The following is a 21,386-nucleotide window of genomic DNA, read 5'->3' as shown; positions in this document are numbered from 1 at the left end:
TTTATTTATTTAGATCGGCTAGTTAAAGCAGTTATTAAGCATTTGTATACTTAAGCTACCAACGCTGTAACAAAATTTACAAGTTTTGTACAAATATATCAAGAGAACTTAAAAAACATTCGAGTTCGCCGAGGCCTCGCGTTCACCGCGATGCATTAATGCGAAGCTCTTCAACATATAGCTGATTTGCGCCCACGCTCCGATAGAAAAGAAGGAGGATGTGACTAAATATGTCTTCCATTAGCGCACCTATGAAAGCTGCGCCTGTCAGTAAGTCAAAATCGAGCTTGGGAACTTTAACGCCAGGGCGGGCAAAGAAGGTATGTTTGGCACAACAGTCGGTAAATTCAGCCTCCATGATGAAGCATACACGAATGGGTTGAGGATAATCGACTTTTAGATTTCAGCATAGGAAAATTGATCAAGCTTCAGGAGATAGCCAGGTGTTTTCGGATCGAAAAGCCATCAACCAAACCGATCATGTTGTTATAGATGAAAGACCCATCTCCAGTACTTCAGACGTGTGTGTGCTTCGAGGCATATACATATGTAAGTATATAGCAATAGAATTATCAAATCATATCAGAAACTCTAACAAAACTTGACAACTAGTACAATTGCAACCACTTTTGTGCTAACACAAAGCTAGATATTAATACCAGTTCAGTGCCTTCCACATTTCTTCAGTCAACGACTGCAGCGTAAGTGACAAACAGAATGACAATAAACACTATAACGAAGCAATGTAGTGGAATTAGCCGAAGCGTCAAAGTGATCGTTGTATTTTATATTGTTTGTTTACGGTGCGCAGCGGCTGTCAGCGCAGCGAGTGGACGCAACTGCGCTGGTTGACTGGTTATTGGCTGGCGCTACGGCTAAAACAGTTAAAATTTGATCGACGCGGTAGCACTTCGCCAGAAAGCCTCGGCATGCAATTCAGTCGTTGCGAGGAGTTGAAGTAGTAAGGATCAGTGTGAGACAGTGGTGCAGTGGCAATGAAATTGAAATTGAAATTAATGCAAATTCAGTTTGAAGTGTAAATTAAGAATTTTTGTAAAGGTGAAGAAAAAAAATAAATGAAATTTGATGCTGATTATTTAAAATTATTTACAGTGTCAAACAAATTAAAAAAATTTTAAATTTTATTTTTAGAAATATTTTATTGATCTGGTATTGTTAACTAAGCAAACGAGGCGGCATACGTTTATATTAATAATATTTTTTTAATTTATTCAAACAACCGACTCATTCAAATTCAAACGTGTTAATCTAATGCGCATGTTCGGAAATACAAATACAAAAAGTTCTCTATACAAACTGAACGCTCAAGTTCAAGTGCAAGTGCTCAAGTTCAAATGCTTGAGCGTTCAGTTTGTATGGCAGCTATATGCTATAGGGATGCGATATCGGAGATTCCGACACATAAGCAGCGGAAGAAAAGAATGTGTGCAAAATTTCAGATCGATATCTCGAAAACTGAAGGAGTAGTTTGCGTATACTCGACAGACGGACTGACGAATAAACAGCGGGGCATCGCTAAATCGACTCAGCTCGTTTCACTGATTACTTACGTATGTATATATTTTAGGGTCTCCATCATTTCCTTATGATTTATGAGTTTTATGTACTCTAAAAACACTTATCAACCAATCCAACGGAAAGATTTGTGACTGATGTGTTATAAGGTCTGTGGGGTATTTGAGGTACCCTGTTTAAGAGTCCAAAACTTATCCGTCACATACAGCTATTTTTGTCATTACACCTCTATCATTTTCGGTTTTAACAACCCTATATTAGCAAGAAATAGAATCTAACATCACAATCGGAAAATGACTGTAAACTAGTGTCACTGGCAATTCACCTTGGAACAATTTTGATTCCCTTGATCTCGTGGCAGATTACCTGTAGGAGACTCTAAAAAATGGTACCAAGGCGTGAATGGAAACGGGATTGTCCGCATCGAGTTTAAGCTTTACATATTCACACAGAAAAAGGTCTAACGGTGTGATATCACATGATCTTGGAGACCAATCGTCCGCCTCAAAGCGCGAAACGTCGTCAAGATCACGCGCTTTAATTTCAGGCACCAAACAGTCGGTTTTAATGGCGCGATAACGGTCATTATAGATGGAGCGCACGAAACACATTCTTGAAAGAACGAGAACTAGAGAAAGTGACCCCTGTCAAAAATCCTTTACTCACAACGAAATATTGTCTATATCACAATTAATTTTTGAAACCAAGGCTCAACAAATATTATTAATAAGCTCAAAACACCCCACCAAAACAGCGTTTAATATTATAAAAGTTAATTCCAAAAAAGTAATAGTACAAAAACTGTATCACTAATTCATTGGAAAGATACTGTATAAACAGCATACACATATAAACTGCAAATTCTCGCAAGTAAAACAAAATGAATGCATCCCAAACACAATACGGGCTACAGACTCGATCAATTAAACACTAAGCAGCTCGCGACAGGTTACGAATACCACAACAATAACAATAAATGAATAGTAACGCGTTAAGAAAAAAAGGCAAACAAAAGTAAATCGGTAATTCTTGAATGGTACGGAAGCTTAACTTTGCCCTTTTAATAGTATTTTTGTATAGTATTCCGTAATGACTCAACACACTTTCACTTCATTGCCGCTTCGTTAGCATCAACTGGACGCTGCCACTAGCCGCAGACTTGTCGTAAGCGCGGCTTTATGTTCTTCAGCCATAATTACGCTTAACCTTGAACTGCTAACTGTATTGTGTGCTGGCCCAACTAGCCGCACTAGACCAGTCCCTACCAGTCTTCTTGTGACTTGGTAATTTTCCAAGGAATTCTACAAGAATTTTTACATCTCTGTTTTGTTTGGCTTTCGTAACTTTATCAGGCTTGTCAGCAATGTAAATTTGTTGCCTATTTTGAAAGCCTACAAACTGTAATGAATTGACTAGTCATGCCTTGTGCCATTTACTAGTTATAAGCATATAGAGCTATAAATAGTCGTAGGTATAAGTTACAGTTTAAAGCGCGCCATTTATTTAACTAGCTGACATTCGTGTGCCTATCGATCATGCAATCAGTTTATGCATACTTACATATATACTCATAGATATATCCGTTCACCTGCCACCCACAATTGGGTTACTTGTACAAGGCACACAGCTGTTACAGATTCAAGGTCAGCAATACAACAATGGGTGTATTACTGTAATGGGTCCACACTTGTCTAAATACTCGTCACATTTATCGTGATTGACTGCGTCACGAATTTATTGTTTTTAAATTTCTCATGCCCGGTGTTTAGTATATTTAATTTGTAGCGTTTTGCATTCTACTCGTTCAATTGATACTACGAAGATAATAAAACAATAAGTATTTAATGCTAAACGCCTTATTTACTTAAGTGCCCGAGCCTTAAGTACATGTAATTGTTGTGCACAAAAGCAATTTATTTAGCAAGATTCAATTCTAGACAAATCGGCTTTATCACGACTTTAGAATTACGTATATGCCCGTATTGTTATTCAACAAGCTGCATTTTTTTAATATTCAAAGGATTTAGGTGATTTCAAGGTTTCCTACTTTTTTAAACAAAATGTTTATTTTAATTCGAAAGAGCATTCACTGGCATTTATTTTTTTGAAGATTATCTCTTTCAAATGATGGCTGCGGCTATGTCTCAGATGGTCCATCCGTTGAGTCCAGTTTTTGATGACTGTTTTGCTGACCTGAAAAAGCGGGATTGTCCGCATGGACTTTAGGATTTACATATCCACACAGACCGGCCCGAAATGTAAAATTATCTGCTGACCGAAGTGTTCTCTCAATAAATCCATTGATTGAAGCGATGTGCGGGAAGTGGCGTCCTTTTGTTGAAATCAAATGTCGCCGATAAGGTTCGCCATTGACGGTTACGTTTTTACCGCCTTAATTTTTGAAGTAAGGAACGACCGCCAGTTCACAAACCACACGAAACCGTTGTTTGTTTGCTTGTTTACTTACTCATTGAGACAGAAATGCCTCATCACTGAATAAATTTTCGCTCGAAAACGTCGGATCTTCTTGGAACTTTTCGAAAGCCCAGAAAGCGAGGCGATGTCGCTTGGAAAGGCAGAGGGGCTTTAGATTAAGATCGTAAGATGAGCAAAGTCGTTCCATACGTCATTCCGAGTTGCTACGGCGCCGAATGACTGCTATATTATCGTCACTGCGTACTGGATGCGGTCTATTCCGTGTAATATTATCCAATAATGAATTATAGAGGAAACACTTCTCCAGCCTGCTGAATGGCAGTGAAAGTATAACGCCAAGAGAAGGCGAACCCGATTCTCCAATCGATGACGATAGAACAAACGTTCCATTGTCCGACCATGAAAAGTTCGAATAGCAATTACCCGTCTGAAAACAACAAAGCATCAGGGGGCCTTGGATTGCCAGCCGAGCTATTCAAACACGGCGAAGAAAAACTGTTAAGGAGCAATGCATCAGCTTCTTTGTAAAATATTGTCACACAAAAGCCCAACGATTGGCATTTAAGTGTGCTTTGCCCAAACCACAAAAAGGGAGACCCCACAATCTGGGCCAACTACCGTGGGATAAGCCTGCTCAACATCGCGTATAAGGTTCTAACAAGCGTGAAGCTGTGAAAGATTAAAGTCCAGCGTCAATAAACAGATTGGACCATATCAGTGTGGCTTTAAACCTGGAAAATCAACAACCGACAAGATATACACCATGCGCCGAATCTTGGCTTGGAATATCCAATAGCGAAAAGAAGAAACGACTGGCGCGATGTTGTTCACTCGGTCTCGCGGTCTATATATCTATGCCAGTAAAGAAGATATTGTAGAACCGAATATTTCAGACCCAATGAATATCTTTTTGAAAAATTTTATGTTTTGATGAAAACTTCCATAGCTCGATTTTTTTGTGGATTGTGGTGATTCGAGTTACGGAAGTTCAACTGTAGAAAGGTTTGTCATTTCATCATGACACGTTTTACTTTGGTAAGACGCTTGGAAATTGTCCAAGCTTGATACGAAAAATCACTACTACTACTCGTATTGTGATTAACTTTGAAAATTTTGGATCCTTTGATTCCATAGGCGATCTCCAGGAGGCCCTCGAAGAAAGATTTCTGGCGATGTGGAAGAGTTTTCAACTTAAAATTTTCTCAAACCAAAATATCACAACAGATGAATATATTGGATTGATTGAAGGACTAGTTGAAGTTTTTTTCGACAAAGTGATAGCTCTTTGCAACGAAATTCACAAGTGGCTATAGAACTCATTCTCCAATTCGTGATATTGCTTGGTGCGAGTTGAAGAAAGTAAAGCCTTCTGAATTTTCAGGGACTTTCCAAAGCTTAAATATATTTTGGAGAAATTTTTAAGTTAATCAATTAGTAAACGCAAATTTTCAATCCGCTAATTAACTAAGGTAGGGCTTAGCTTGAAACAACTTAAACTATGAACACATTCAAAATACTCGTATATGTGCTATAAATAATAATTTTTTATTAAAAGTGGTAATAAAAAAGGACTTGAGCTATATATTAAATTTAGGTTAATATTTTGTAATTAACTTACTTAAATAACTGTTGCTTATCAACTACCACTTTAAGCGAGTAAAAAATTCCGAAAGTGCCCCACTAGTATCTTGTTTTAGTTCAAGTATGAAATGAAATAATTGAAATTATAGCCATTAAAAAGTGACAAAATTTCACATAATAAGCCCAAGACATTTAATTTTTTTAATAATAGTGTTTACCGTTAAATTTACGTTTTAGCCCACTAACTAGCTCGGCGAGCACTTTCAACGAGGAAGAAGTGCAGACATTCATACCTTTATACTAGTATATACAGTATGTTGAAATGCTTGAATGTGGGTTTTTATAACGTTTCATAAACGCTTTGTTGCGTTATCAGCAAGTTTATAGTTTCATACGTAATTTCATAAACCCAAATTCAAAATTTAGTATACCCAAAAAAGTGAACAAATCAACTAAATGAAAATCTTTTTAATTCAACAAACGAAATTATTTTGGGTATGCGTCTAAAAATCTGAGTTTAACTAGGCCGATTAGTGCACATGACAATTAGCAAAAATATAACAGCTGATAAGAAATTTACGGCTCCGTTTATAGTAAAATTTATGATAAAAGAAACATACGTGAAATAAAAAGTAAACAAATTAAAAAACTTTAGATATAATGTGGATATAAATTTAGTTTATCAGCACAACAGCAAACACTATAAGTATATATGTAGAACCATAATGACGTTACAATCCATTTTCCTGCACCAACAACAATTTTCGGAAATAATTAAACTCGATTAATTTAATGAATCCTGATTATCGATATTCCTTTTTGAAAATTTCTTTTTCTGAAAATATCAAAATATTAACGTTCCAACACCTATTTCCTGCCTTCCAGCAAAAACACAGAGTGTAACACAGCTGTAAGCCAAGAAAAGCAAAACAAAACGCAAAAATACAAAATGCAAAGTCACCCAGTTGACCGCCAATTCAGCTGCATTGGCCTTTATTTTTTGTTGTTGTTCCTTTTGTTGCCGGCATCGCTCAACCGTCAACATCACGTGGCCGCAGTGACGGCAATTAACACGGAAACAGCTGGTGTACTACAACAACAACAGCAGCAAGCAACACAACCCACGCCACAAGAGCAGCAGCAACAAGAACAACAACGACAACAGCAAAGTCAGTCACAAAACAACTCAAAGCCAAACATAATAATCATTTTAATTGATGATATGGTGAGTTTTGCGCACAAGTTCATTTCTTCACCACGCTAGTGAGCAAATAGCGTGTTATGTGGTATGAAAAATGTATGGAGCACTGATTATTAGTTATGAATAAATACAATGATTTTTTAATTAACAATTAGATTTGTCTTTTATAATTTAAATAAACATGTAATTTGATAATATTAACAAAAGAAAAATTACAAAAAAAAAAAAAATTGAAAAATATTTAAAAAAATACGAATATGTTCGCTGATAAATTAATAACTAATTAATTTTTTTTTTTACATTTCTTACAAAAATAAAATTTTTGGATATTTTATTTAAAATAATTTGTAGCAATTAATTTTTGGTTTTTCTTTTGTGGATTTAGGATTTTGATTTTTAGCGAAAATGAAATTTCTTTGGAATTTTTATTAGCACAAAAAATTTTCATTTTGATTTTTAACGAAAAAAAAATATTTTTTTACCTTCAACCGTTTACCCATTTTTATTTGAAAATAACTTTTATTTGAAACAATTTATTTTTTTTAGTTTTAAAAAATTAAGTTTTTTTTTTATTTTTGAAAAAAAGTATTCATTCTAGCAAATTTATTTTTTATTTTGATTTTTATTGATAATGAAATTTCTGTTTTGATTTTCAACGAATTTTTTTTAATATATTTTGTTTTTTTTTAGTTTTAAAAGAATTATATATTTTTTGGCAAAAAAACTGTTTGTTTTTTTTTTCTTTGATATAAAGTTGTTTGTATTGATTTTTATCGAAAACGAATCTTCTTTGGAATTTTTATTACCACAAAAAATTTTGGATTTTATGTTTAACGAAAAAAAAATTAATATTTTTTATTTTTTAATTATTTTTGAATCTTTAAAAAATCATATTTACTTTAGCAAAATAACCTTATTGTTTTTTTTCTTGGATATAAAGCTTTTGTATTGATTTTCAGCGAAAACGAAATTTCTTTGGAATTTTTGTTTGTATAAAAAATTTTTGCTTTGATTTGTAACGAAAACTTTTTTTTAATTTTTTTTCGTTTTTCTTTGTTTTTTTTTCTAATTTTTATAAGCGTAAAAAGTATTTATTTATGCAATATAAGCTAATAAATGTTAAAAAAATTTAATTTGCGCGATAATAAGTTAATAAGATACTCAAAATTTATAAACATTTGTTATGAAAACACATTAAATCTTAAAAGTATTTATTTTTGTAATACTACTTTTTTTAATATTTAAATTGCACACAGTTAGCTAATTTTTTCTGAGAAAACAAATTTCCTTGCGGGTTTTATTAGCAAAAAAGTATTTTTGAAAAACAAATTTTTTCAAAATATTTCATTAATTTTATTGGCAAATTTTTTTTTTTTAAATACAACTTCTTTTTAATATTAAAAAAAATTTACCTGATTTATTTTGTTGCTTTTAATTTTTTAATAGTTTTCAGTTTTACATTATTGTCTTAATGTTGAAAATACAAAGGATGACTGATTTGTCTATGAGCATATTATTCGCATTATTATCATTTCATAGATTTTTTTTGATTTCAAACAAAAATTTCAAAATTTTAATCGTTTTGGATTTTTATATTTTTTGTTTTCAATTAAATTTTTTAAAAAGTTTTTTTTCCAATTTTATAGTTTTTTTAAAATTTTCAAACAAAAATTTCAAAGTTTCATTAAAAAAACTTAATCGTTTTGGATTTTTATATTTTTTGTTTTCAATTAAATTTTTAAAAATTCTTTTCTAATTTTTATAGCTTTTTTAAATTAAAAAAATGTACAAACAAAAATTTCAAAAATTTAGTTTTTTTGGAATTTCAATATTCTTCGTTTTCAATTCAATTTTTGAAAAATATTTTTTTCTAATTTTTATATATTTTTTTTCAATTTAAAAAAATTTCAAAACTTTAATTTCTTTTTGAATTTTAATAGTTTTCAATCCAATTTTTAACAATTTTTTTCCATTTTGTATGTTTTTTTAGTTTTTTAAAAAATTAATTTTTGTTTAATTTTTGCTTTTCTAGCTGCATTATAATATGACTTTTTTAATAGAAAACACACCTTAAGAAGTAAAGATGATGAATTATACTCATTACAAAAATTCTAGTAAATCCATTAATTAATAGGGATTAGAACACATACATAGATCAACTACCACGCAATAAGCAACTTACAAGCATATCCATGTCCCACTCAACACAGCTTTAAACCAAGAAAAGAAGCAAAAGCGCATTAATTCCGCCATTCACACAGTTTTCCTACAAAACGTATCACTTATACGCCATGCACACCCACTCAACTGCACACTCACAATTTTCCTTACACTTTGCAGGGCTTCAACGATGTCAGCTTTCACGGCTCGAATCAGATATTAACACCGAATATTGATGCACTCGCCTACAACGGCATCATACTGAACCGACACTATGTGCCGAATCTCTGCACACCCTCGCGGGCGACGCTGCTCACCGGCAAATATCCAATACACACAGGTAACATAATACAGTATGAGTGCAAGTATGTGCATGAGTGCATGTGAATATGTATTGTATGCGCCGTAGAATGAGGTTGTTGGAAGCAAAAGGATTATTTGTAGAGGCTTAACTAAAGCGCCTACAAAATATGCTTAATTAAGCGCAAATTAAGTGGAGAGACTTTTTGTGGCACAAATACATTAACAACTTCATTGTGTGCGGCACATATTTGTCTCTACTATACATATGTACATATATGTATGTATTTGTACCAATTTTCTATGCTTTTCATTACACCTTTTCTTCTTCTTCAACGTACAAACAATATTGGCGCCTTTAGGTATGCAACAATCTGTCATCATTAACGATCAACCCTGGGGACTGCCACTGCAAGAGCACCTGCTGCCCGAGATACTGCGCGATAACGGTTATGCAACGAATTTAATTGGTAAATGGCATTTAGGTTTCTGGCGCAAAGAACTAACGCCCACAATGCGCGGCTTCGATCATCATTTCGGCTATTATTCGGGCTACATTGACTACTACAATCACACGTTGCATATGCTGGTGCGTGTAAAAAATTTCTTATTTTTTTAATTCAATATTTAATTGTATTGTTTACAATGATTTTGCGTTTTAATTTCATTTCATTCATTGCCTTTAGGATCGCAATTACTCGGCAGGTTTGGATTTTCGTCGCGACTTGTCGCCATGGCCGGAGGCGGATGGTCTTTATGCCACCGATGTTTTCACTCAGGAAGCGGAACGTGTTATCTACCAACATGATGCGGCGGCGAAGCCTTTGTTCCTGCTAATGAGCCACTTGGCCGTACACACCGGTAATGAGAATAATCCGATGCAGGCGCCGGACGAGGAGGTGGAGAAATTCGCGCACATTAGTGACAAGAAGAGGCGCACATATGCAGGTGAGTGCTGCGGTGCATGTAAGCAATTAAATGTGAAGTATAGTAAATGCTTCTTAAACTGTCATGCAATAAAAATTAACTAGGCTTAAAGAAAGTTAAGTTGTGGTAATGGTTGCGACTAGTTGACTCATACATAAATTTTCAAAATGTGCAAAGAGTTTTCTAGACCTTTTATACAAGTTCAACAGCGACTTGTTATCTAATTTTGAAACTCCATCTAATCTCTTGAACTGTGAAACTCCTAGATATCTAAGCCGAGTTCTAGATAAGGCTGGACCAATATATAGACGGTGTTTCAACGTATCTCTCATGACAACTTCCGTGCATTTTCTACATGTTTCGTTGTTACTCATGCCCACTCGGCTCGCATGTTTTGTTTTTTTGTTTTGGAATCTTCGAAAGATACCGTAAAGCTTCGGGATGGTATGCACGATTCGTATTGGCTGTTGAAGCGGAGACCAATACGCCTACGTACTAAACCCTTAACTCCATCGTCATTGCTTGTTATTTACCCCTTGAAACTGCCTTTGCCATTCGGTTCGTCAGTTGCGAAATTTGGACTACTCCTCATTCATTGTTTCCGTTTTCACTGTGCTGCCACTCTTTTCGCCGAAGGAACAATTCGTCCCGTCGTCATGGCCATAGTTGTAGAGATACGCTCTAAAACACCCATACCCCGTCAAAAACTGATCCTTCTGATCCTTCCGCTCATCCATCGTTATCCGCCTGCTCAGTCTTGTGGACCTGTCTCTTTCGAATTCCTGACTGACCTGACTCTTTCGAATTCCATGGCCATTATCTCTGGCGGCCCGCTACAAAAGCGCTCCCCTATTTTGTATCGGTCCACAAATTTTGGCAATTATTCTTGCTAGTGCAGCAATCAGAACTTTTCAATCTGCGGCTTGACGCTAAGTCTATCTATATTGTCCATGGGTTCTCCTATGTACTTCAGCAACTTCTGGGTCATGATACTACTATATAATGGAAGCTCCCGGTTGGTACTTTTTTTCCTTCAGTATCCGTGTACATGATCCTGGCGATCTAGGATGACCTTAAGGCATTCCATCCCGGCCTGATTAATTTGTCAGCCTTTTCGAAAATTTCATTGTACAAGTATATCAATTTTAGTGACTTCCGTATTTCCTGTACTGGTTCATAAGCCAGGCGGATGGCAATTTTGGTAATCTCATTAACCCTTTCGTCTCCCGGAATGCTTCTGTGACCCGGAATCTAGTATATATTCATATATGCATCCGCTTTTCGGCAGCCACTACATTTATTTACTGCCTCCCTGCTATCAAGAACATTGTCTAACGTAATGCAATGTGAGAATATTGCCTTAAACGCCGTCTAACTAACGACATACATGGTGGTCTTCTTTATGTCGTTTCCTGCGTGGTTAGCCATCTCAATCGCTTTTCTGATCGCAAATACTTCCGCCTGAGAAATATTGCAGCATTCCGATGGCTTAAAGGGTCGCCTGAGGTATAGCTCCGCGAAATAGATCCCTGCTCCTAGTTCATCAATCATTTTTGATCCGCCAGAAAAGATGTTGAAAGTTCTGCTGGCGACTAGCAAGCTCCTGCGCCATGCACCCTCTTTTAAGGTAACTTGAAACGACATCTTTCAAACAAGACGTAAAGGTGGTGATCCATTTTATCCACCAATCTCCTGCTTATGGAGTTATGCACGAAGGTCTTTGTGGAGAATTCCCATAATGCCTTCAATTTTGGAGATTAACGGCTGTTGTTATAGTAGCGGCAAAATTCTACCGAGTTGATTGTCTTTGGCCGGATAAAAGTTCGGGTCCGTTTCAGTTACGTAGACCTTACTGCCAAGGGAACAATCCGCAGCGGTCCGACATCGACGGTTCCGAACAAATGGGCAGCTTCTTGAGCAGAAAAGGACGTGTGCGTGATTTCAGATAGATATCTCACTGAAAGACTTGTTCGCGTATATACAGACACATGGACATGGATAAATAAAAGATAATTCAACACCAAAACAACAATAGCTTTACACTCATTGAGCAAATTCTAATGCCTCATGAGCCCTGTTGAAAATTTCGAAGATACAGGGCAGTATAACATTAGTATAGAATTGACATTACGGTTCCCTACGAGGTTTCATATCGAAGAGCGATTTTTCGCATAGACCTTAGACTTTACACAACTTCACAGGTAAAAGTCTAACGGTAACACACCACACCTTATCTTTCAAATGATCTTGATGGCCAATTGACCGACCCAAAATGTGAAATTATCTGCTCACCGAAGTGTTCTCTCAATAAAACGCGATTGACGCGATGTGTGGGAAGCGGCGCCGTCTTGCTGAAACCGAGATGTCGCAAAGATCATGAGCTTCATTTTCAGGCATTAAATAGTCGGTTATCATGGCGCGATTTACGGTTAAGTTCTAACCGGCATTATTTTTGAAGAAATAGGGACCGATTATTCATCCGGCCCACAAACTACACCAAAGCGTTGTTTTTCTGGATGAAATGGTAACCCTTCAATCTATCCAGGCTGCCCTTTGACTCAAATGCGGCAAATTTGCTTATTTACATCCCTATTGAACCAGAAATGGACCTCATCACTCAACAAAATTGGCTGAAAAACGTCGGAACTTCTTGGTACTTTTCAAGAGCCCATAGAGGGAAGCGATATTACTTAGGAAAGTTGAGTGGCTTATGTTCTTGTACAAGCTGTATTTTGTACTCCACCCAGCCTTTCCGTAACCCTCACATCAATTTAATCGCTTAATATTGCACCTCTTTCAGTTCAGTTCAGTGTTCGACTTCCATTAACGATTCAATAATTTTTCTTGCAGGTATGGTCTCACGCCTGGACGACAGCGTTGGTCGCGTAGTGCGTGCGCTCTCGAACAAAGGTATGCTGAACAATTCAATAGTGTTGCTATACTCCGACAATGGTGCGCCAACTGTGGGCGTACACTCAAATGCAGGCTCCAATTATCCCTTCCGTGGCGTAAGTACTCACATATCAAATTACGAAATTTTATACAACACAATTAAAAACAATTAACGCTTTTCGCACATTTTTGCACGCGCAGCAAAAGGAGTCACCATGGGAGGGCGGTTTACGCTCGGCTGGACTCATCTGGAGTCCACTGTTACAACAGCAGCGTTACGTTTCCAATCAAGTCGTACATGCAATCGATTGGCTGCCCACATTAGCCAGCGCGGCCGGCATAACACTGCCAACCAAGCTGCAACTGGACGGTGTGAATTTATGGCGCGTGCTTAGCGAAAATGGCGCGCCACAACCGCGACGCCTCATACACGTGCTGGATGACAGTGTTGGCTATAGCTCTTATACACGCGGCGCGCTCAAATACGTGAATGGCAGCAGCTTTGGTGGTCAATACGATGGCTGGTTAGGCGATTTACCAGCCATCGAACAAGATCCCACTGCGCCATATTATGCGCAACAAGTGCTCTCCTCAGAGGTACAACACGTGCTCGGCAGTGAAGCGCTCAGCGTAGAACAGGTGGAGAGTTTACGCGCTCAAGCCACACATCAATGTCCCAACAACAATGAGGATTACACACAAGAAATCTATCATTGTGAACCACTGCTGGAACCATGCTTCTTCGATATTGAAAAGGATCCTTGTGAACGCTACAATCTGGCTAAACTCTATCCACTACAGGTACAGCTGCTGGCGCAAGAAGTGGAGCAGTTTAGACAAGGCGCGGTGGAGAGCGCACAGAATACATTCAGTGATCCGCGCTGTGATCCAGCTTTGCATGGTGGTGTCTGGGAGTGGTGGGCGGCGACATCAGCAGCGAATTCTCTCTGGGATTTTGACTTTAAAGGAGCAGAGTATGCGGCGGTGTTGAATGTGTTAGCGCTGGCTTGGCGTAGCATACTGGCAGACCTATGAAAGAACGCTCGAAAATTTGAAATGCATTTAATTAGCACTTACTTAGTTATAAAAGATAAGGAATTTTATGAAATCTTTTTTATATTTTTTAAGCTATTTAGTTCTTGCCATTTGTAGTAAGATTACAATAAAATTTAATTTATAAAAAATCTCACTAAATATTGTATATTACTTATGTCGCTTTTTTTGATGATAATGCATAAAATGTTGTTCTTCCATAACCTTACCATAACTAGAAGAAGGAATCACCACAATTCATTTCAAAGTAAAAGTTAAGCTCAATGGACTGAAAATATCCAAGAAGAATAGCAAGGAAGGAATTCAAGTAGGGACCCCACTAACCTTTGGGAAACCTATATTTTCATTTGACCAAAGGCTATAAACTTTACGCACCTGGTTACACTGAGCCTGTTATAAACATTAGACTATATAGCAAGAAATTTAAGTAATGTAGGTATATAGTATAAAGATGCAGGATTCGCAGGGACTTAAGAATTTTTTTCTTTCAACAAATACTTCCTTAAATATCAACGAGCTTACCAAAAAAATACCAAAAACTCTTTTCAATTATTCTTAGAAGGGATGGTTTCATATCCAATATTCTATCGATTCAACTATTGACGATTCTGTATGTTTTTTTCAATTGACGATCCTCTGAATAGCTTTAAGCATCAGAATCCCCATCTCCGACCACCTAATATATTTTTGAGCTAGAACTATAGCAAAGCAACATTTCTCAAGTCTTTATTAGGAATTATGTACTCATCTTTAGCCTCATAGAAATTCGTTTCTGTTCCGATTACATAAACTCAGCTATCGGGGAAACCAAACGAAGCTATGGCGCTGACCATCCCAGGGCCGCCGCTTTCAATCAAAAAGTTGTAATGTTAGTCAAGAATTTGGGTCGAACTCAGTTTTTGTACCCTTACAACCACTAGATCTTTGTTGTTACTAAATCTATGGAACCACTATAAAGAATCGAGCTGTATCTCGTATGCTCCTTTTTCTGGACTCCATGGCCAAGCTACGGTTGATATTTCGCATCTGAAAAAAACTGTTTATGAAATCATTAACGCTTCGAAGGTGCCTTAAAACTATTATGACCTTTACTCCTTTTTTCGAAGGTAGCCCAAAGCTATTAAGACCTTTATTTTTCACTCAACAGCTAGACAATATTCTTAAGCAGGAGGATATTGTGAACTATATTTATAACAAGTATCATCCCCGCAAAACTAATATGGCAGTGTAAATTGACGTTAAGCAGTACCAAAAGCTCCGTCAGGATCGGAAAGGACTTCTTCGAGCCGTTCGATACCAAACGAGATTTCAGAGAAGGCGACTCCCTATAGTGCGACTTCTTCAATCTACTCCCACATAAAATGAGTCTGCTGAGCTGAATAGGTGAGGTACAATCTCTTATAAGAGTCTACAGCTGCTTCGCCGAGGATTATAATATCATTGATATTGATATCATGGGCCTCAACAACCGCGCCGTTAGTTCTGCTTTCTTCAGACTGGATAAGGAAGCGAAGCAAAATGGGTCTAGCAGTAAAAGACAAAATATATCCTGTCTTCAAACCAACAGTCGTCTCACTCGCGACTAGACTCTCACGTCACTGTTGACAGTTAGACAGCAGAAGGAAGGATGATGACAACATCTGAGGATCGTCGAAACGAGTTTTCTAGAGGAAGGTTCTACGGAAGATTTGTGGTCCTTTGCGATTACCGTGGTCAATGGAACGATGAACTCTACGGTATGTTGTCCGAATGGATGACAACACTCCAAATTTGAGAGTATTCGACCCAATACCCGCCAAGGGAAGCAGAGGAAGAGGAAGGCAACTCCGTTGAAAATATCAGGTCGGGAAGGTCCTGACCACATTTGGAATCTCCAATTGGCACCAAACTTTGAAAAGGAAGAATGACTGATGCGCTGCTGTAAGCTCGGCTATAACCGTCTAAGCGAGATCTACGCCAATAAAGAAGAAAAAGGTATAAATAATTGCTATTTTTCATTGCGATTGCTTAACCTAATAAATTTAGACTTGTTCCAAGCGCTGAAAGAGCATGAAACCAGAGAAAAAGATAGAAAGGGAAATAATACGTTTAAGCAGATTTGAAAAACTGAGCTATCCACAATCAGCGGTTGGAACCCTGAGCCAACTACATAGTAGTACCAACTCATCTTCGGCTTTCTCTTAGTCCTTAGAAATGTTGCGAAGTTCGTTACTCTCCCCTCTCTCTCCCGCCTACAATAATATATAACTGAAGCCAGTAATTTCATAGAATTTAAAGATTATTTTATTAAGAATTTAAAATAGATGACTGCCGCGCAAACACAAATGCTTTCACAAAATAACCACTATACGAAGAACACATTAAAAATTAAAGAATTATTCGAGAAATGAAGAATTAAACACCATTCAACTCGCTCAGCAAATCTAAGAGTATCTTTTGGTGTTCCATGGAATGCACGCCCAAAAGCGGAATGTCCTCAGCGCATATATTCAAAAACTGCTCCAAGTCCATATTTTGCTCCTCAAAGCCATCTATATACTGCTCGAGACCAACACTGCGCAGCAGCGTCGAGACATTCATGGTGCGATCGAGCAGATTGCTAGTGCTGACATTTTTCGATGTATTACTGTTGTTGTTATTATTATTGTAGTAATTACTTAGACTGTTGGTAAATGTGGCATTGTTGCTGCTATTCGAACTGGCCGAAATATTATCATTATTGCTACTGTTGTTGTTTTTATTGTTATTGGCATAACCAAGTATGGCTGAACTATCCGGGCTCGTGTTGTCGATGCTGAAATCCGCATCCGAGTTAGTGGTAGAGTTCAGCGTAAAGACCGGCGGTGAATCGCTGACGAAATGGTTATGACAAGCGAATTTTTGGGGCATTTGTTGCTGTTGCTGTTGCAGTTGCTGCTGCACCGCAAATGCTTGCTTTTGTTGTACATTTTTCGATATCTTAAGCGGCACTTTGAAACATTCCTCCTTCACAGCAGCCGTCATTGCGCGGGTCTTCTGTAGACTCTCCATATTGGCGGCGACGCCAACGGCAACACCGCCGAGCAGCGTCTGCTCACAATCGTTGATCGGTGACAGTCCGGGCGATTGGAAGTTCTTCATTGTCGGCGTAAAGCAACGCACATTTATGCGGTTAACAATTAGATTTTGCGCGTCCTGCAGCCGGCTGGGGTCAAAGACCATTGTCGGTGTGAGTTCGTACTTGAACTCCATCACCTGTGCCAGCGTGGGTGTTTTGCAATTATCCATTGTTGTTATTACGTGGGATTACACAATTAATTTCTTATATATAAATAGCTTCTTAATACTTTAGTTTAATACATTTAGCAAGAAGATTGTGATACACAGTATTATTAATAAAGCAAAGAGTGAAATATGAGCCGTTATGCTGAAATGTTTTGGCGCGCGCAGTTGGAGCCGTTAGACAGCAGCGCGCTATGAAGCTATCTGTCAGTGTTAAACATAAATGACAGCGCAGGGTTGATTTTTTTGGCACTATAAACAAAAAAAAATGTTCCCCCTTTTTTTACATTAAAAATTTTAAAATTGTTTTTAAATTATACCCCTTTATTATTACGCACAAACTTAGTTTTAAGTTGTAATATTTTTTAAATGCGATTCTAAGCCTTTTGTAGAGCTTTCAGCAGATATTTCAACCAACCAAGCTTATATTTTTTTCCATTAAGTAATCTAGAGAAAATCACTTGTAGCCTATTCCTTTTGCTTTGGGTCATCTTGATCAACGAATTTTTAATTATCCTCGACAGAGAGAACTCGTTACATAGAGAGGGCTCTTGAGATCTCTGCCGACTGAGCGGAAGGTCACGAACTAACGTTTAATCCGCAGTAAACAGAAATCTGTATTTACGCAAGAAGAACGAATACTTTGCTTTGCCGTCCTTAAGGTATAAAACTATTGCACTTTAAGCTGAAGAGAACACATAGGCAGCAGGGCTTTCAAAGCGCTTCAAAAGTGGAACTCCTGTAAAAGAGTTTATTGACTTAATATAAGTTGTGTGGAGGATGTCATTATCGAAAAAGTGTCGTATTCAACCCCTGAAACAGGTGCAACGGATCTGTTTGCTGGGAATTAAAGGCTCTTGTTGAAACTTGAACTCGATTTGGATCCTCAAATGAATGCAACTTATTCAGTGGAGAAAGGCGCATAACCAATAAGATTATCCGAGGCTGACGCATTATTACGTACAGTTCCAAACAGGAGGAATAGTTAAAAAAGCAACCCTTGGTCGGATCGGGTTAATTTCGGTAACATAGATTTGGCTGCTGTGAAATTTGTGCAAAATTGGAAACTTACTGTACGGCCGATGGCTTGGATCCAATTTTCCGGCAAGTCTTAGTCAGTCACTGCCAAAGAAAGCTACTAGGCTGTTGAGCTCAAATTATCAGAAAAATCCTCTTCACAATTATTGATACCTTGCATCTATAGAGATCGACTTCGATAAAACGATCTTTTGTCAATACTAGATATGCTTTAGTGAATTGGTTCGGTGAACCTCTGACCTATGAATCAAAGGTGACGAGCGGAATCTACATCCTGCGTAAAATCAGTCCCGGCATGATAATATTCACCTCTTTGAATGCCTAATAAAGCCAGCTCCCCTAACTTCCTTCTCTCTATGAATCGAAACTGTCTCAACAGTTTTCTGAGCCTATCGTCAAATGATTTCGGTGACAGATAATTAATACTTTCCCCCAGCAGGGTTAAGCCAATCGGCATACCAACAATCAATCAATACCAAAAAAGTACTTTTTTGAAAATCTGTTTTTTTTTTTTTGACGATGTATCTTCACGAAATTCGGCATGGGCTATTGGGCTAAGACTCGGTACAATTTCCGAATAGTTTGTTCAGATTGAACCACTATAGCATATATTGTAACAAAAAAGTACGGAAATTATAAATAAATAGCAAAATATTTAATTATTTATCAACATTTATTTTGTGGCCTTCGAAGTATTTCAATAAAACTTTTGAAAACGGGTTCCTCGGAACGACAATTTTAATTTGAGGAATAAGAAAAAATCACATGGAATCAAATCTGGTGAATACGGTGGTTGATCGATGGTATTTATTGCATTTTTGGCTTTAAATTCGGTCACAACCGTGGCTCGATGCGATGATGCATTATCATCTTCTAAAATCTATGCATAGCTTTTCCACAATTCCGGGCGTTTTCGACGGATGTTCTCTGGCTAACGCCTCAATTCGCCCAAATAGAACTCCTTATTGACTGTCTGTCCATCCCGAATAAATTGATGATACACCAAACCACGTATATTGAACTAACTAACTAAATAGGAATGAGTATCACCTTGATTAGGTGCTTTGGCGTGTTTTTTTCTTTTTTGGTTTTTTGATTTAGGTTCGTTTTTTCCCTCCATTCCGATGATTGTTCACTTGTTTGCATTCAAACTCATTAACCGATTTCTCATCGGCAGTTATAAGCTCTTCATGAAGGTGTTATTCGAATTCGCACTATCAAACATGTCCTTAGAAACCTGTTTACGGTACACTTTTTGAAAAAAATTTGGCTTTATCGGAACTAGTCGAACAAGAACAAAATATTCACACAAATCATTCGAACGTACTCGCGAGAGATGTCGAGCTCTTTCCTGCCCTCTTTCGAACACCTGCCTAACGATTTGCAAGTACGACGTCCTTCACTTTTTTAATATTTTCATCAGTTATAGTGGTGGAAGTTCATCCACAATGAGACATGTTTTCAACGATCTCTCAACTGTCTTTGAAGGCTTTGTAACACTCGTAGGCTTGTGTTTCTGATAAAACTGAATCACCGTAAGACTTTTCCAACATTTTCTATATAATTTTCCATTGTAAAAATCGCAACACACTACTGAGGTGTACCGACTCAAGCAGCTGCTGTAAGCAAACGGGTAGACAGATCGCGCTTATATTTGGCATAGTAATTAAAGACAGTCCTACCAACTTAACTAAATACATGTTTTTGAAATATCATTAACTTAAGGAATTTAATTATAACTTCCGCGTGCTTTCTTGCCACAATGTATAGCTCTCATACAAACTGAACAATTAAAATTAGTTCTTTTTATAAGTAGACAATTTTTTTTTGTGAAAATCAACTAAGCTACGGTGAAGTTTACGTTCTTGCTTGTTCTTCCTCAAATTTTCAAAGAACCAAAACTGTAAGTATGTAGTTTAACAATAATATATTTGACTTGTATTTCAACCAACAAATTTCGATTCATAACGCAATTAGAGTTTACAGTTAAATACATACAGGAAATGAAGAAATTATATTCTATTACAGAACAGAAATATTCAAATATATGTACTTATAATTATGATATGTTGAAATAACGGACGATATATGCAAGACAAAGTATACGATATTGTAGTCTTATCCATTAATGAATACGGTATTGCTTAAGTACGGTATACAGGTATTTATATGGACTTAAAAGCTATGTAAATTACATGTAACAGCATGAATTACAGTTTCACTGTTTTATGTTATCAATAAACTATATTAGCTATTAAGGTATTGATTTTGGAGCACATTAAAATTTTAACGAAAATATTTTGTAATGAAACTAAGTACAACTAAAAAATATAACTAATCGTTTGTATGTTTATTTATGTATTTAAGCTGATGTTAGTAAGGCACAGCTGGCTGCTTAAGAGAAATTAATTGAGTAAAAGTATGTGAGTGATTTTCTAAATTACAACAAAGCACGCTTTTGTTACAAATATATTTCGTAATTAGCACAAATCTTCGTAGCATACCTTTAGGGGCCCGTAGCATACCTTTAGGAGCCCGTAGCATACCTTTAGGCTCTGGTAGCATACCTTTAGGCATGCTTTTGTTTCAAACATATTTCATAATTAGCACATTAACACTAAGTAGCATACCTTCAGGCGGCCAGCTGCTCAAATACATATATTTTATGGTTTAAAGTAAATATTTATACATAGAATAAATTTTAAAAATTAGTGCAATGCCTTACAACAATGACAAATATTATACAAGTATACATATACGTATTTATTATGCACTTACAAATTCGAAAATAATACTTTTTTTGATACAGCAGCGTTTCGTAACGCAAAAACTTGAATGAGCAATATTTAATTTACAAACAAACTTGCTTAAAATAATTTCACAATTAATGGGACTGTGTGATAAATGGTACAACATGCAAATAATTAAATTTACGCATATGACAGAGGTTTCCAGCGCGTTGGCGCAGTTTAGTGGCCTAATTTCAGGCGCTAAGCCATAA

The 21,386-nt window shown here is 36.7% G+C and overlaps 2 protein-coding genes and 1 long non-coding RNA gene across 4 annotated transcripts; 1 reads left to right on the top strand and 2 right to left on the bottom strand.

The window, feature by feature from the left end:
- Positions 1-810: 810 nt before the first annotated feature.
- On the top strand, positions 811-14,230 carry LOC105224017 (arylsulfatase B). 2 transcript variants are annotated; one of them, XM_049457181.1, is made up of 7 exons: positions 811-961; positions 6,439-6,778; positions 9,095-9,254; positions 9,577-9,803; positions 9,901-10,162; positions 12,992-13,149; positions 13,235-14,230. In XM_049457181.1, the coding sequence occupies exons 1-7, from the start codon at positions 930-932 to the stop codon at positions 14,066-14,068; spliced, it is 2,013 nt and encodes a 670-aa protein (XP_049313138.1). In that variant the 5' UTR covers positions 811-929; the 3' UTR covers positions 14,069-14,230. The 2 variants fall into 2 exon arrangements, with proteins under 2 accessions (XP_049313138.1, XP_049313139.1); XM_049457182.1 differs by having other exon boundaries at positions 887-1,059.
- A 2,116-nt stretch (positions 14,231-16,346) lies between these two features.
- LOC105224016 (FNIP repeat-containing protein DDB_G0290617) lies at positions 16,347-17,535 on the bottom strand. Its single transcript, XM_011201980.4, has one exon. It carries the CDS (start codon positions 17,351-17,353, stop codon positions 16,481-16,483), a length of 873 nt encoding a protein of 290 aa, XP_011200282.2. The 5' UTR covers positions 17,354-17,535; the 3' UTR covers positions 16,347-16,480.
- Positions 17,536-20,293: 2,758 nt separating this feature from the next.
- On the bottom strand, positions 20,294-21,380 carry LOC125778622 (uncharacterized). The gene is made up of 2 exons (XR_007422827.1): positions 20,932-21,380; positions 20,294-20,889 (listed from the first exon to the last, which is right to left on the bottom strand). It is a non-coding gene; the product is annotated as an uncharacterized LOC125778622 (long non-coding RNA).
- Between the last annotated feature and the right edge of the window lie 6 nt (positions 21,381-21,386).

The sequence above is a fragment of the Bactrocera dorsalis genome, chromosome 5, assembly GCF_023373825.1.
Source record: "Bactrocera dorsalis isolate Fly_Bdor chromosome 5, ASM2337382v1, whole genome shotgun sequence".
NCBI classification, from domain to species: Eukaryota; Metazoa; Arthropoda; class Insecta; order Diptera; family Tephritidae; genus Bactrocera; species Bactrocera dorsalis.
This window is presented reverse-complemented; position numbering and strand designations above follow the sequence as displayed.

Excerpts from the sequence above, each read along its gene's own strand:
- LOC105224017 (XM_049457181.1), top strand. The coding sequence starts at position 930 with ATGCAATTCAGTCGTTGCGAGGAGTTGAAGTA. Across the intron at positions 9,255-9,576 it reads CAAATATCCAATACACACAG|GTATGCAACAATCTGTCATC; the intron begins GTAACATAATAC and ends TGGCGCCTTTAG. Across the intron at positions 9,804-9,900 it reads ATCACACGTTGCATATGCTG|GATCGCAATTACTCGGCAGG; the intron begins GTGCGTGTAAAA and ends CATTGCCTTTAG.
- LOC105224016 (XM_011201980.4), bottom strand. The coding sequence starts at position 17,353 with ATGGATAATTGCAAAACACCCACGCTGGCACAGGTGATGGAGTTCAAG.